The sequence below is a fragment of the Delphinus delphis genome, chromosome 2, assembly GCF_949987515.2.
Source record: "Delphinus delphis chromosome 2, mDelDel1.2, whole genome shotgun sequence".
Classification (NCBI taxonomy): domain Eukaryota; kingdom Metazoa; phylum Chordata; class Mammalia; order Artiodactyla; family Delphinidae; genus Delphinus; species Delphinus delphis.
This window is the reverse complement of record NC_082684.1, coordinates 76,404,663-76,418,266: the sequence shown is the minus strand read 5'-3', so window position 1 is coordinate 76,418,266 and position 13,604 is coordinate 76,404,663. Positions and strand designations below refer to the sequence as shown.

The following is a 13,604-nucleotide window of genomic DNA, read 5'->3' as shown; positions in this document are numbered from 1 at the left end:
TCCCTCCACCTTCCTAATCTGTTGCAATCCATGTTTTGTTTGGGGAGAAATAGAAACCAGAGAGGGTGGGCCAAAGATCTACTTAGCCTAACTCCTGTTATGAGTTTATTCTAGAGCTGATGGGGAGGGAGAATCCATTTTCAACACCCAGCCTGGAAGTGAGTTTTACCCCACCCCACCTCCATCATAGTAGACATGGAATGGAAGATCCTACTGACTGCCAAGGGTAGCCCAGGAAGATGGCCAGAGGTGGGTGGCCTCCAGGACTCTGAGAGTAGGAGTTCTGGTGCACTGAGGAAAAAGGAATGAAATCAGAACTAATTCAGATGTGTTTTTTTATCTTTTTATTTTGCAGTGATTCACAGGCAGATGCAAAAAGTACAGACAGGTCCCATGTACCCTTCACCCAGTTTCATCCAATGGTTATATCTTACATAATTCAGATATGGTTTTAAATCCTTCTGTGACTACAGCTGGGCCCACTTCACCCCTGCCTTGTCAGAGGCAGATTCTGGAGTTTGGGGGATGTTAGGAGGAGGTTGGGAAATAAAAGGATGCAGGAATCTGGGGGGAATAGGTCAGAGAAGATAATTTGGAAATCCAGTGAACCAAGCTGAGACGGATGGAAGGAAAAGAGGTCAGAGAAGAATAAAGGGTGACTAAAGAGGTTGGGTGTGTAGGGAAGAGACTGCACTGGGCTCCGTGGTGGAAGGAGGACAGAAAGGACAGGTTACATGAAGAGGAAATCAGTGATTCCATAGAGAGGAACAGACTGAGAGCTCGGGGGAGGGAGCTTGGCCTGGAGAAATGAAGCTAATATGACTCTAAGACGCTCAGGGAGGTTCCTATAGCTGGAGATACCTACCATGTGGGTGAGGGAGTAGAGGGAATCATAAGGGAAATGGGGAAGACTGAGAAGGGAAGGGTGGCAGGGAAGGGGATTTGAGACTCGGAACTGGTACCATGGTGTGAGCTGAGGCTCTGGGCCTCCAGCCACGATACAGGATCTGGCCCAGTAGATGGACTGTCACTGCCAACTGGACACAGTCAGCTTCTTGGGTGGGTGAAACTGTCTGTGAGAGAGGGAGGGTGGTGGCAGGAGTGATGGGGGGAGATAAACAAGTTAGAAAGAGCCTAACAGACAGTACAACTTTGCATGGTGACCAAAGCTCTGGACATATTTCCTATCTCCCTGGTCTCTTGGGAGGGGATCCTGCCTACATCTGAAGCCAGGAAGGAAGCCTTGTACCAGGGATCAGAGCTTCAGGAGTGGGGACAGGCTGGTCTGTAGCGGCAGTAGGGGGGGCTAGTTCAGACTTAACACGTCCCATCCCTAGTAGAGGCCCATGATATCTATCGGTTCAGCATCATACTTTTGGGAGCAGAGCAGATAGAGCCTTTGGTCGGTTAGGGTGCTGGTGTAGTGGCAGCTGGTGGGCGGCTGCTTGGAGCTCAGGGAGCAGATTGTGAGGGGGAAGGAGTCCTGGGTGACTGTACAATATTCATTGTAATTCTCACAGAAGCTCTCGCTGTACTTGCAGAACTTCTTGATGGCTGTCCACGGGGCATGTAAGACATAATGGATCTTTGGGCAATACCAGCTTTGTTGTCTGCCCCGTACATAGGACATCAGACCACTACAGTAGCCCCGGAAACGCTTTGCGTAGTTAACCTTGGGATAGTCGATATGTAAGGTACGGAAGTTCTTGATAGCGAGCTGTAGCTGGATGTTTTCGACCAAAGCTGGCTCTAGAACAAGCCGGAGGAACAGGAGCTGGACCACACGGGGTGCCATTCTTCCTGCTGGCAGAGTTAAGGTGGTTGGAAGCAGAGGTGGGTCTCGAGTGGCTCTCCGCCCCTTCCCAGAGCTTCCAGTGTGCCCCCAGTCTCCCCCATGTGCCTTCCCCTATGCCCTCAAAGCCGGCCTGTCCTTCAGAGATCATCCGGCCCAAGTCTTCATGCCTCAGAGAGAGGAGACATTTGCCCAAGGTCACCCATCTGGTCAGCCACCTCTAGCTTGGTCTACTTTAGGGTCTCAGCCTCACCCAGTCAGGGAGCTGTAACACTTACGAAATACGAGGTCCAACTGGTCCTTGGGTGAGAGACGCTTCCCGTTTATCCCTGGCCCAGTTAATCCTTCTGGTAAAAATGCAGAAATTCCAGAAGGGACAGGCTCAGCTACACTTCTCTGACTGAAGTGGAAGGACAGGAGCTGGAGGACAGCAGGGCAGGGGTGGGATTCTTCCTTCCTGAGGCCAAGGACAGCCCAAAGGTAAGAAGAGGCTAGAAAGGTTTCTGGATGAAGACCAGTCTGAGACGGAGGAGTGTCCCCTGGGTTTGAGGAGCCCCTGTGCTGACGGGGGTGGATGGGGGGGAGGAAAGAGACATTGCTTTCTGGTCTCCTCCTCTCTGGTGTCATCAGAACACTTAGTTCCAGCCTCCTTGCAAGAAGTCCCGAAGTTCTTGGGTTTCCTTTGATGTCTTCTCTGGTTCACAGGCCATGATCCTGTGGAAAGGCGACAAGGAAAGCACCGTCATGTTCCTGAGGAACAAAGTGCTGCTTATTCCTGACCCTCAGAGAACAGAGGGTCTTCCGCTCTCTCATCCCACTCACTAGATCCCCGGAGGCCAGGTATGCAAGGGCCTCCCGCCTGAGTGCTGGGCTGAGAATCAAACACCTCGGTGTGGACCCCCCCACACCATCAACTTCACTCCAATCGTGATCACACTGACACTCTCACCTGTAACCTCAGGCCCTCTCAGAGTCACAGCACTCCTGGAAACCTATGCATGCCGACCCCAAAGCCTCAAACTTGTCAGGTGGGATTAGACAACACAGCCTGGACTTGAGGGGGTGTGGACCGCCTGTGTCCAGCAGATCTTGCTGTAGTTTGTCATGTTGGAAAAAAGGGCCAGCCTCCTAACTCTTTTTCATCAACACCTGCCCCTTCATCAGAACCAAAGAGCTGGCTCCCCAGAGCCTGCCAGCCACAGTCCTTGATGCCCACAGGCGTCTCAGCCTTGCCTCCACGCACCTGTTGTCCAGGTTGTGGGCTTAGGACAGCTTACCACTCTCTCCCTGGAGAGCGGGAGAAGAGAGTCAAAACAGAGAACACTGAGTGTCCCAAGGCCAGTGTGTAGTTCAGGAAGGGTGGGGGGCGCGTGAGAGAGTCGCGTGGGTGTTCCTCGTTCACAGCCCCCTTAAACTTGCTCTTTCTGACATCACAAAGCAGAGTCCAAAACTGAACCCATCCTTCCCCAACTCGCTTTCCCTCCCGCCTTGTCCCTTTCCTCAGTTACTTAGGCAAGAAATCTGAGAGTGGTCCTCGACCCCGCCCTCTCCTTAATCCCACCTGTTTGGAGGCGGTACCGCATGGTGGCTCAGAGCAAAGCTTTTGAGTAAAACAGACCAGGAATTGCATCCTGGCTCTACTGCTTCCCGGCTGTACACCATCAGTCTAAGTTCACTAAACCGGTATAAGCTTCAGTTTCTTCATCAGTTAATGAAGATAATATTCTGTACCTCGTGGCAGTCTTAGGATTCGTTAAGATGGATATCGAGAGCTCTTAGCCCAGGGCCTGGCACACGGTGAGTACTCAATCCGAGCATGAGTCCATCAGTCACGCAGCTCTGACGATCTTTTTATTTTTTAAATTAATTCTTTAAAAATATTTATTTATTTGTTTAGCTGCTCCAGGTCTTAGTTGCGGCGTAGGCGATCTTCGTTGTGGCATGCGGCTCTTAGTTGTGGCTTGCGGGATCTAGTTCCCTGACCAGGGATTGAACCCAGGCCCGCTGCATTGGGAGCGTGGAGTCTTAACCACTGGACCACCAGCGAAGTCCCAGCCCTGACAATCTTAACTAAAACTTTTCCCGAACCAGTCTCTTCCATTCCTATTTCTTCCCCTGCTCAGGCTTGCCCCTCTCCTGGACACCACACACTCTCCAACTCCAGGAGGACTCTACACCTCATAGGACAGAAGACCTCCATGACCTGGCCGCCACCATGTCTCCAATTGCATCTCCATCTCTGCCTGCTTCCCCCAGTGGTGCCCACCCCACCTCCCGCTCACGTTATCTCCTCTACCCAGCATGCTGCTCTCTCCTCCCGCTCTCACCCCCGTCAGTTCCGCTGGGCCAGCTCATGTGACGATCAGCCCGGACGTCCTGTTTAAGAAGCGTCTGCTCGGAGCACCTCCTCAGGGAAGTGTGCACAGCCAAGTAAGTGAGGATAAAGCCCACACAGGCAGGTGGCTCATCTGTGTCCTTCAGGCTGGTGTATCAGCCAACACCCAGTGGGAATCCATGCAGGGTGTTGCCAGAGCCCGGCTGACTCAAGTCTTTGGTGTGAGGAAGCTGCTAGCACTTTGTGGCCCCAGACTCAGAGTGTGCCACCTCTTCCTTATTTGCTCAAGGCTGCAGCTTCCCTTGGAAGAGAAACGGGCTTTTCATGCCTCTTGGTCTTCTTCTTTCTTCATTCCTACCCACCCACCACCGCTCACCTCTGCACACAGTGTTACAGACATGGAACAGCACATAGTAGAGGAAAGAGTTTAGGACTTGATCTCAGATAACCTCCTGAGCTTCCGTTTCCTCTTCTATAAAATGGAAGCCTTCCTTACCTCATGAGGCTGCAAGAATAAAATGAGATGGTCAATATGGAGGTGACTTTTAGCCGTTAAACAATATATAAATGGAAAACTGGATATGGTCTCCTAGGTCTTATAACAACTCACTTTTTTCTCCAACTCACTTAACATCTGCAAATGCCTTCTTTTTTTTTTAATTTATTTTATTTATTTATTTTTGGCTGCGTTGGGTCTTTGTTGCTGTGCACGGGCTTTCTCTAGTTGTGGCGAGTGTGGACTACCCTTCCTTGCAGTGTGCAGGCTTCTCATTGCAGTGGCTTCTTTTATTGCAGAGCACGGGCTCTAGGCGTGCGGGCTTCAGTAGTTGTGGCACGTGGGCTCAGTAGTTGTGGCTCGTGGGCTCTAGAGCACAGGCTCAGTAGTTGTGGTTCACGGGCTTAGTTGCTCCGCGACATGTGGGATCTTCCCAGACCAGGGCTCAAACCCGTGTCCCCTGCATTGGCAGGCGGATTCTTAACCACTGTGCCACGAGGGAAGCCCTGTAAAGTCTTATATTCCCCAAATGAGCCAAGTGACCTCCCCACATCCCCACTCTGCCAATCTAGAGCCCTCTTTAACACCTGACTTAAATTCATCTTCACCAAGCTTTCTATTAGTCATGCCCCATGTTGATTACTTTTAAATACTTTAAATTGTTGAATACTATCTGAAAACACTATGACGAATGTTGGGGAAAATAGAAGGGTAAATAAGACAGTTCCAGTCCAGATTAAATACAATTCAGTAGGAACAACACACGTATGAACGTATGTTACAAAGGCATGAGCACGGGACCAGGAAAAGTGCTGAGTGTGCGATGGCCTTCAGGTTCCCACCTACAGTCCTACTGGTCTGGTCTTTAAAATCCTATCCCAGAGGAGCTGATCCATAGGATTGCTTCATCCATTCTGACAAAGGCTGAGATTTGTGGAACTGTTACCCCATTATACTGGACTTTACATATGCAAGAATCATCCTAGAGATGAAGAAACTAAGTTTTAGAGAGGGATGGTAGCTTGCTTGAGGTCATATGTCTAATTCAGTGGTTCTCAACGGGGAGCAATTGGATCACGTCTGGAGACGTTTTTTTTGGTTGTCACAACTGGGAGGTGCTACTGGCATCTAGTGGGTAGAGGCCAGAGATGCTGCTAAACATCCTACATTGCACAAGACGGCTCCCACAGCAAAGAAGTATCCAGACAAAATTGTCGATTGTGCTGAGGTTGAGAAATTCTGGTCTAATGAGAGAATCAGATTTCCTAGCAAAAGCAGACTTATTTATACTTTATATATTGAAAAGAATTGGTAAATATCCAAGACTTAGAAGTATTTTTGTTAGACTTTGCTTGTGATGGTGCTGGTTCTTCTACCAGCAAAAGGATTATTGATAGTTCATCACTGAAACAACTTTTTGTTATTTTTCCCGTAGAAGTGACTTTCTGCGTATAGCCATCTACACACTCTTTCCCTCCTCCCCTCCCCAATGGTAGGATTTCTAGAACCACTGGCTAGAGTGACAAGTGCAGGGATGATTCCCTATGATTGAGGGGGTGCCCCAAGATTTTGCCCCAAGTGATCTCACTACAATCTCAGTGGCATCACTTTTGCCCTGTCCAACTCATATTGTTCAAATAGCAAACTGTGTCCTGGGTTGTCCTTGAACCCAAAGGATTGCTTCAGCCATTTCAACCTTCTTGTCATAGGTTCACCTCCACCCCAGGGTTAAATTTCAGGAGGTGCCTTGTTAGTTCCTCAACTGGGACTGGGATCATTCAAGGGCAGAATGAATGCCTTCTAACGTAGAATTTGAATCATTTAGGGTCCCTTATATGCAAGGCACTATGCTACATCCTGTGGGAGGTACAGAAGTAGTATAACAGATAGTCCTTGTCTTCTGGGAATTGACAGTCTAAACGGGAGGAAAGCAATACATATATATGAAGAAATAACCAATGATTCAAGGCAGAAAATTATACATCTTGAAGACAGTAAATGTTGTAGGAATTTAGAGGTGAGAGAGATCCCTCTGAATTAGGAGGGTCAGAGAAAGTTTTCTGGGGAGAGAGGGAGTCACCTGGGACCTCGGGATACATCTCAAGGAACAGTTGAGTTAAGTGGAGATAAAGAGAATTATGAAAGGTATGTTTGAGGAAAGAGAGAAAACCAGTCTGGCTGGGGTTGAGGCAATCAGTGGGAGAAAAGTCAGAGATAAAGTTAGAAAGACGGGTTTGCCAGATTACGGCAGACCTTGAATATCAGGCTAAGGAATTTATATTTTATTCTAGAGATAAATGAGGAACTGGCAATGGCTTATGAGACAGAGTGACCTGGTAAGGCCTCTCAACCCCAGACCAGGTCCCCCACTGCTACATCCTGGCTTGTCTAAAGGCATTGGTCTGGGAGCCAAAGATTCCAGCTTTCTGTCCCTGCTGCTTCCTCCAGATCCACAGCTGTTCCAGGAAAGGTCATGAGAATTCAAAGACCCAAAGTGAATCCCACATCTGACCCCGACTTGCTGTTTTTTTCACTTTCCCCGTCTACAAAAATGAGTCCACTACCTTTATTTATCCTGGGAGCAACACAATCAGGATAACAGAACTTGGATCTGCTCCTGCTTGGAGGGAAACTCTCACGGGCTTTCCATCGGTATCCAGAGGCTGTGTGGAACTCCGGAAGAGAGAGAGGCTGGGCTCTGAAGGGTGGGCACCAATCCAGGCTTGGCCCTCGTCTCTTCCAGCCCCCCTCACCCCCTCCCAATGCAGGCTAGAGGAAGTAGCAGCTGTGGTCCTGTGGGGAAGACAGGCAGAGGTCCACCTGGCACTATTGGCATTTTCACAACACCCACCCGAACAACTTTAAACACACACACACACACACACACACACACACACACACACACAGCAGCAGCAGCAGCAGCCTGGGGAGAGGTTAGGCCAAGAGCAGTGACTATGCCGCTAGAAGGAGAAGGAGGCTGGGGAGCTACCTCACATCCCTGGATAGAGGCTGCTATGTGAGGGGCTTTCTTCCCTCCCATCTTCTCTCCCACCATTTTTTTTTTTTTTTTTTTTTTTTGCGGTACGTGGGCCTCTCACTGTTGTGGCCTCTCCTGTTGCGGAGCACAGGCTCCGGACGCACAGGCCCAGCGGCCATGGCTCACGGGCCCAGCCACTCCGCGGCATGTGGAAACTTCCCGGACCGGGGCACGAACCCGTGTCCCCTGCATCGGCAACCGCTGCGCCACCAGGGAAACCTGTCTCCCACCATTTTGTCTTCTGCTCTCCCTTCTTTAATTTTTCTCTTCTCTCTTCTGGCAGACTCCCTGCCCAGTCCTTGGCCTGATGCCTGACTCCTTTTGTTCTCCCTAACCCTGTTCCCCTTCCTCCATCCTTTCCTCTCGCCCTATGAATGTAGCGAAGGAAACATGGCAAAATTATCCTACCGAGTGCAAAGTGAAGTGGATCTTGGAAGCTGGATAGTTTCAGCGAAAAAATAAACAAAATCACCTGCCTTATCCAAATAATGGAGGTGAAATAAGGGTTTCAGCTTGAACTGTGCAAAGAGTAGGTTCGACTTTTCAGTTTTCACACGCAAACCTAACCCTTTACTCCCTCTTCCCTTTGAACTGGGACAGCATGGCTGTGTTGACTTTCACAGAGCACTAAGGAAGCCTTCTGGAGAACCCCGCATGATGAAGTTAAAGGGCAAACTGGGATAATTATAATGACAGGAAAATACAAGAGCAGAGGGCAGTTCAAGCCATGATTTGGAAACATCTCACCCTAGAATAATGAGAAGTGAGGAGGAGTCCGGGCAGGCGAGGAATCCAAATGAGGTCCTGGCCTCCCACCTACTCCTCTCACCCCAGCCTCCAGTCCAGGGCTGGCCTGATCCACATTCTGTCCACAGTCTGCTTTAAACCATGGATTTTATCTCCAAACATTTGCATTTCTACAGCAGCAGAGGCATAATTCTCTACCCAGAAGTTCCAACTACAAAGATTCAGGCACCTGAACAAAGCAGTGAATGCGCTCCCGAGCCAAGGCCTCACAGAGCGGGAACCAGAGGAGCAAGAGGCCTGTGTGCACTGGCTCCTGCTTCTCTGTTGCCACCTAGTGGTGCTTCTCCCTCCAACACCATTTTTTATTCCAAAGATACTTCATCCTGACCCACAGCTATGCTCTCTATCTGCTAAAATGATGTCCCCTGACCTCAAAACAAACACGCATCTTCCTGACTCAAAATCCTAACTTCTGGACCAGAACACAAACTGTATGACCCATATGGTTTGCGTGGGCCTCTCTGCAGTCACATCCATGCAACAGCCAGGAGATTTTTTTTTTTTTTTTTTTGGCTGCGTTGGGTCTTCGTGGCTGCGCGTGGGCTTTCTCTAGTTGGGGAGAGCGGGCTCTAGGCGTGCGGGCTTCAGTAGTTGTGGCACGTGGGCTCAGTAGTTGTGGCTCGTGGGCTGTAGAGCGCAGACTCAGTAGTTGTGGTTCACGGGCTTAGTTGCTCTGCGGCATGTGGGATCTTCCCAGACCAGGGCTCAAACCCATGTCCCCTGCATTGGCAGGCGGACTCTCAACCACTGCGCCACCAGGGAAGTCCCACAGCCAGGGTATTTTTAAACAGATAAAGCTTTTACTCCTCCTCTTTTTTTTTGGGGGGGGGGGGCCATGCCGCATGGCTTGTGGGATCTTGCAGGATCCCAGTTCCCCAACCAGGGATTGAACCTGCGCCATGGCAGTGAAAACCGGGAATCTTAACCACTAGACCACCAGGGAACTCCCTTTATTCCTCTGCTTAGAACCCTCCTAGGGCTCCCCACTGTGTGCACGGCAAAACTCCTAATGGTCTCTGAGGCTTCCCATGATCTGGCCTCTGGTCCCTCTCCGACCCCATCACTCATCCGCTCCAGCCACACTGGACTCCTTACTGTCCCTCCAACTCCCCAGGCATCCATCTGCTTTAGGGCCTTTACAGTGCTGTCCTCTATGCTTGGAGCATTCTTCCCCAGACAAGCGTAAGTTCACTCTCACCTTGAAATCTTTGTCCCAGAGTCACCTACTTTAATGACCCTATTTAAAAATCACTGCCTGAACACTCTTTGACATCAATCGCAGCAAGATCTTTTTTACCACCTCCTAGAGTAATGAAAATAAAAACAAAAATAAACAAATGGGGCCTAATGAAACTTAAAAGCTTTTGCACAGCAAAGGAAACCATAAACAAGACGAAAAAATCCTCAGAATGGGAGAAAATATTTGCAAATGAAGCAACTGACAAGGGACTAATCTCCAAAATATACAAACAGCTCATGCAGCTCAATATCAAAATAACAAACAACCCAATCAAAAACTGGGAGGAAGACCTAAATAGACATTTCTCCAAAGAAGACATACAGATGGCCAACAAACACATGAAAAGATGCTCAACATCACTAATTATTAGAGAGATGGAAATCAAAACTACAATGAGGTATCACCTCACACTGGTCAGAATGGCCATCATCAAAAAATCACAAACAGTAAATTCTGGAGAAGGTGTGGAGAAAAGGGAACCCTCTTACGCTGTTGGTGGGAATGTAAATTGATATAGCCACCATGGAGAACAGTATGGAGGTTCCTTAAAAAACTAAAAATAGAATTACCGTATGATCCAACAATCTAACTCCTGGGCATATACCCGGAGAAAACCATAATTCAAAAAGATACATGCACCCTAATGTTCATTGCAGCACTATTTACAATAGCCAGGACATGGAAGCAACCTAAATGTCCATCAACAGAGGAATGGATAAAGATGATGTGGTACACGTGTACAATAGAATATTACCCAGCCATAAAAAGGAACAAAATTGTGCCATTTGCAAAGACATGGATGGATCTAGAGACTGTCATACAGAATGAAGTCAGAAAGAGAAAAACAAATATTGTATATGAATGCATATATGTGGAATCTAGAAAAATGATATAGATGAACCTATCTGCAAAGCAGAAATAGAGACACAGATGTAGAGAACAAATGTATGGATACCAAGGGAGGAAGGGAGGGGTGGGATGAATTGGAGACTGGGATTGACATATATACACTACTATGTATAACATAGATGACTAATGAGAACCGACTGTATAGCACAGGGAACTCTACTCACTGCTCTGTGGTGACCTAAATGGGAAGGAAATCCAAAAAAGAGGGGTTATATGTATAAGTATAGCTGGTTCACTTTGCTGTACAGTAGAAACGAACACAATACCATAAAGCAACTATACTCCAATGAAAAATAAATAAAAATAAAAATCACTGCCTACCAATCTCCATTTGTTCTTTTTTCCTTAGCAATGGTGTATTTTTTACTGCCTTTCCTCCAATGAAATGTAAGGATTCCAAAGGTAGGGATTTTTGTATCTTTTATTCACTGATATATCCCAAGCACCTTGGCCCATAGTAGATGCTCAATAAATATTGACTACGTGAATGAACCTGAAACCACTATTCTGAGACCACCTACTACTTACAGGTGAAACCTGAAAACAAGAACACTGTTCATCTCAGTTTTCCAGGCCTTCCCATCCACAGATAGTGATGCTTCTCTTCCTCAGTGTCTCAGTTCTTCTGAGTCTCCCATGCCAAGCTCACTGGAGCCGCCGGAGCAGCACGGACCCAAGCTCTCCACACAACTGTAACTGCCACAAGGAACGGGGAATACACAGTAGAGGAAGGTCTAGGCTGGCTGTACAGCACACCACCACCAAGAGCATTTTCAAATTAGGACACTAAGCGTTGCAAATTTTAATAAAGTAGTAAGGGAAAGAGTGAAGGGTGACAGGTGTTGGGCGCCATCTCCAGGTAAAGCCGGATGACCTTGCTTGACCCTGGAACGGGAGGGACCCAGAGGGATGAATCATTGTAGAATAGCTGAGGTGGGATTGTGCTGCGCCTTGTGACTCTGGTGATTGGTCCACTTCCCTGTCTCCTCCATCTCCTCCAAAAGCTCAGCAGTAAGTCCTGATGACAGGAAGTAACTTTCTAGGCTATTCCATCTTTATCTCGGATCAGAAAAAGCAATCCTTACCACCACAGTGATTGGCTCTTCCCAGAATCAGAACCAGAGGTGTATATAGGAGATGATAAATGACAGCTCTCATTCGGGGTTGACACCTGAGTCAGGTGCATTGCTAGTCATTAGAACCATGTGGCTAGGGACCAGGTCTAGCCTTTGAGTGTGAGGATTCAGGCTTCAGGCATCCTCACTGCTGAAGATGTTTAGGCAGATGTACCAGCTCCACAGATATCCACTTACGTGGGACACGTAAGTGAAGAGGCATGAACCTGATTCATTTCCTGATCCACGGCTACTCCCCAGCCTGCCCCCAAACAGAAGCACCACAAGCCAGGCCAGCTCTTAAGGAGTTCGGTGGTGAGAAGAGGCCCTCAGAGATCTGAGGCCCAGCGGAAGGCAGGTGCATCCCGGTGAGCAGAAGCCACAACACAAGGATTTGGGGAGGAGGTAAGGCCTGTGGCGGGACGTGAGTGAGGAGAGAGGACAGGGAAGGGATGGGTTCTGGCCAGAGAACAGTATACTCATGTGAGTGACAAGGTGGACAAAGGAGGGACTCAATGTGGAGGGGGTGAGTATACACACAGGGGAGAGAGGAGAGAGGAGAGAGATGCTGAGGGTTGGAGGCACAAAATGGGGCTATGGAGGAGATGGGGATGGGGTCATGGAGGGCGTGAGACACAGAGAAAGGAATAAGGACATAGGGACATGGGGACACAGAGGGATGGACATGAGGGAGAGGAGATAGAGCAAGGAGTGGGAGGCATGAGGGACAGAATGAGGGAGGATAGGGATTCAGGGTGAGGGGGATGGAGCCCTAGGGTTAGGGGGTGGGGTCTTAGTGGTTTGGGGCACAGGGAGGGGAAGGGAGAGGAAAGACACAGGGTGAGGGAGGAAGGAGACAGCAGGGGAGGGAGATGGTGATTAGCTAGAAGGAGCAGGTTTAGCAAGGCTAATTTCCACCTCCTCTGTGCGCAGAGACCCCAGCCCTCCCTTCTGACTGTTCCCCCTAAGAGAGATGGTACCAGCCAGAGCAGGATTCTGCCCTCTGCTGCTGTTCCTGCTGCTGCTGGGCCTGTGGATGGCCGACGACCCAGTCGGTGCCAAGCCCAGAAACATGACCTCAGCTCGGTGGTTTGAAACTCAGCACGTGCAGCCCAGGCCTCAGAGATGCAACACGACAATGCAAAACATCAACAAGTACTCCAATCGCTGCAAAGACCTCAACACCTTCGTGCATGAATCCTTCTCCGGTGTGGCCGCCACTTGTCAGACGCCCAACATAACCTGCAAGAGAGGCCGTAAAAACTGCCACCGGAGCCAGAAGCCTGTAACCCTGACTATGTGTAACCTCACCTCAGGGAGGTACCCAGACTGCAGGTACAAGGAGAAGCAACTGAATGCTACTTACATCGTGGCCTGTGACCCTCCCCAGGAAGGGGACTCTAGCAAATTCAAGCTGGTTCCTGTCCACCTGGACGATGTCCTTTAGGTTTCCAGCCAGCCGCGTGCTTGGGCCACTCCTTAAATCCCTCTGCAGGCCTCTGGACCACTCCTCGTCAGCCCAGAAGGTTCTCTTCTGACATCTCTTGGGGCCCTTCCTAGCTCAGGCTCCTCTGAGAGGGTGGGACTGTGGGGAGTTGAGGTGATACATGAGTAGGCTAAACTCCAGAAGAGATGGCGATCTCTCAACTTTTCATTGCTGTTTTTTCATTAGCTTAGGGGTGTGGGTTCCTTGGTCTGTGCCTCCTACATCTTTCCCCTACCCCATCTTCTCACGGCAGCATGACGAGAGGAGGAAAGAAATGGAAAAGGAGTGTAGGGGATTTATGGCGAGAGCCACTCCTATTCCTAAATTAGGCCTCTTCCCCAGCTCTGATTGGCAGTGACGTGGCTTGTGGGCAGGGAGGTGGCCTGA

At 49.2% G+C, this 13,604-nt stretch overlaps 2 protein-coding genes across 2 annotated transcripts; one reads left to right on the top strand and one right to left on the bottom strand.

The window, feature by feature from the left end:
- Positions 1-208: 208 nt before the first annotated feature.
- RNASE13 (ribonuclease A family member 13 (inactive)) lies at positions 209-2,326 on the bottom strand. Its single transcript, XM_060003516.1, has one exon. The coding sequence runs from the start codon at positions 1,793-1,795 to the stop codon at positions 1,334-1,336; it is 462 nt and encodes a 153-aa protein (XP_059859499.1). The 5' UTR covers positions 1,796-2,326; the 3' UTR covers positions 209-1,333.
- Positions 2,327-12,698: 10,372 nt separating this feature from the next.
- Positions 12,699-13,178, top strand: LOC132419621 (ribonuclease 7). Its single transcript, XM_060003515.1, has one exon. It carries the CDS (start codon positions 12,705-12,707, stop codon positions 13,176-13,178), a length of 474 nt encoding a protein of 157 aa, XP_059859498.1. The 5' UTR covers positions 12,699-12,704.
- The last annotated feature ends 426 nt before the right edge of the window (positions 13,179-13,604 follow it).

Coding starts and splice junctions, on each gene's coding strand:
- LOC132419621 (XM_060003515.1), top strand. CDS start 12,705: ATGGTACCAGCCAGAGCAGGATTCTGCCCTCTGCTGCTGTTCCTGCTG.
- RNASE13 (XM_060003516.1), bottom strand. CDS start 1,795: ATGGCACCCCGTGTGGTCCAGCTCCTGTTCCTCCGGCTTGTTCTAGAG.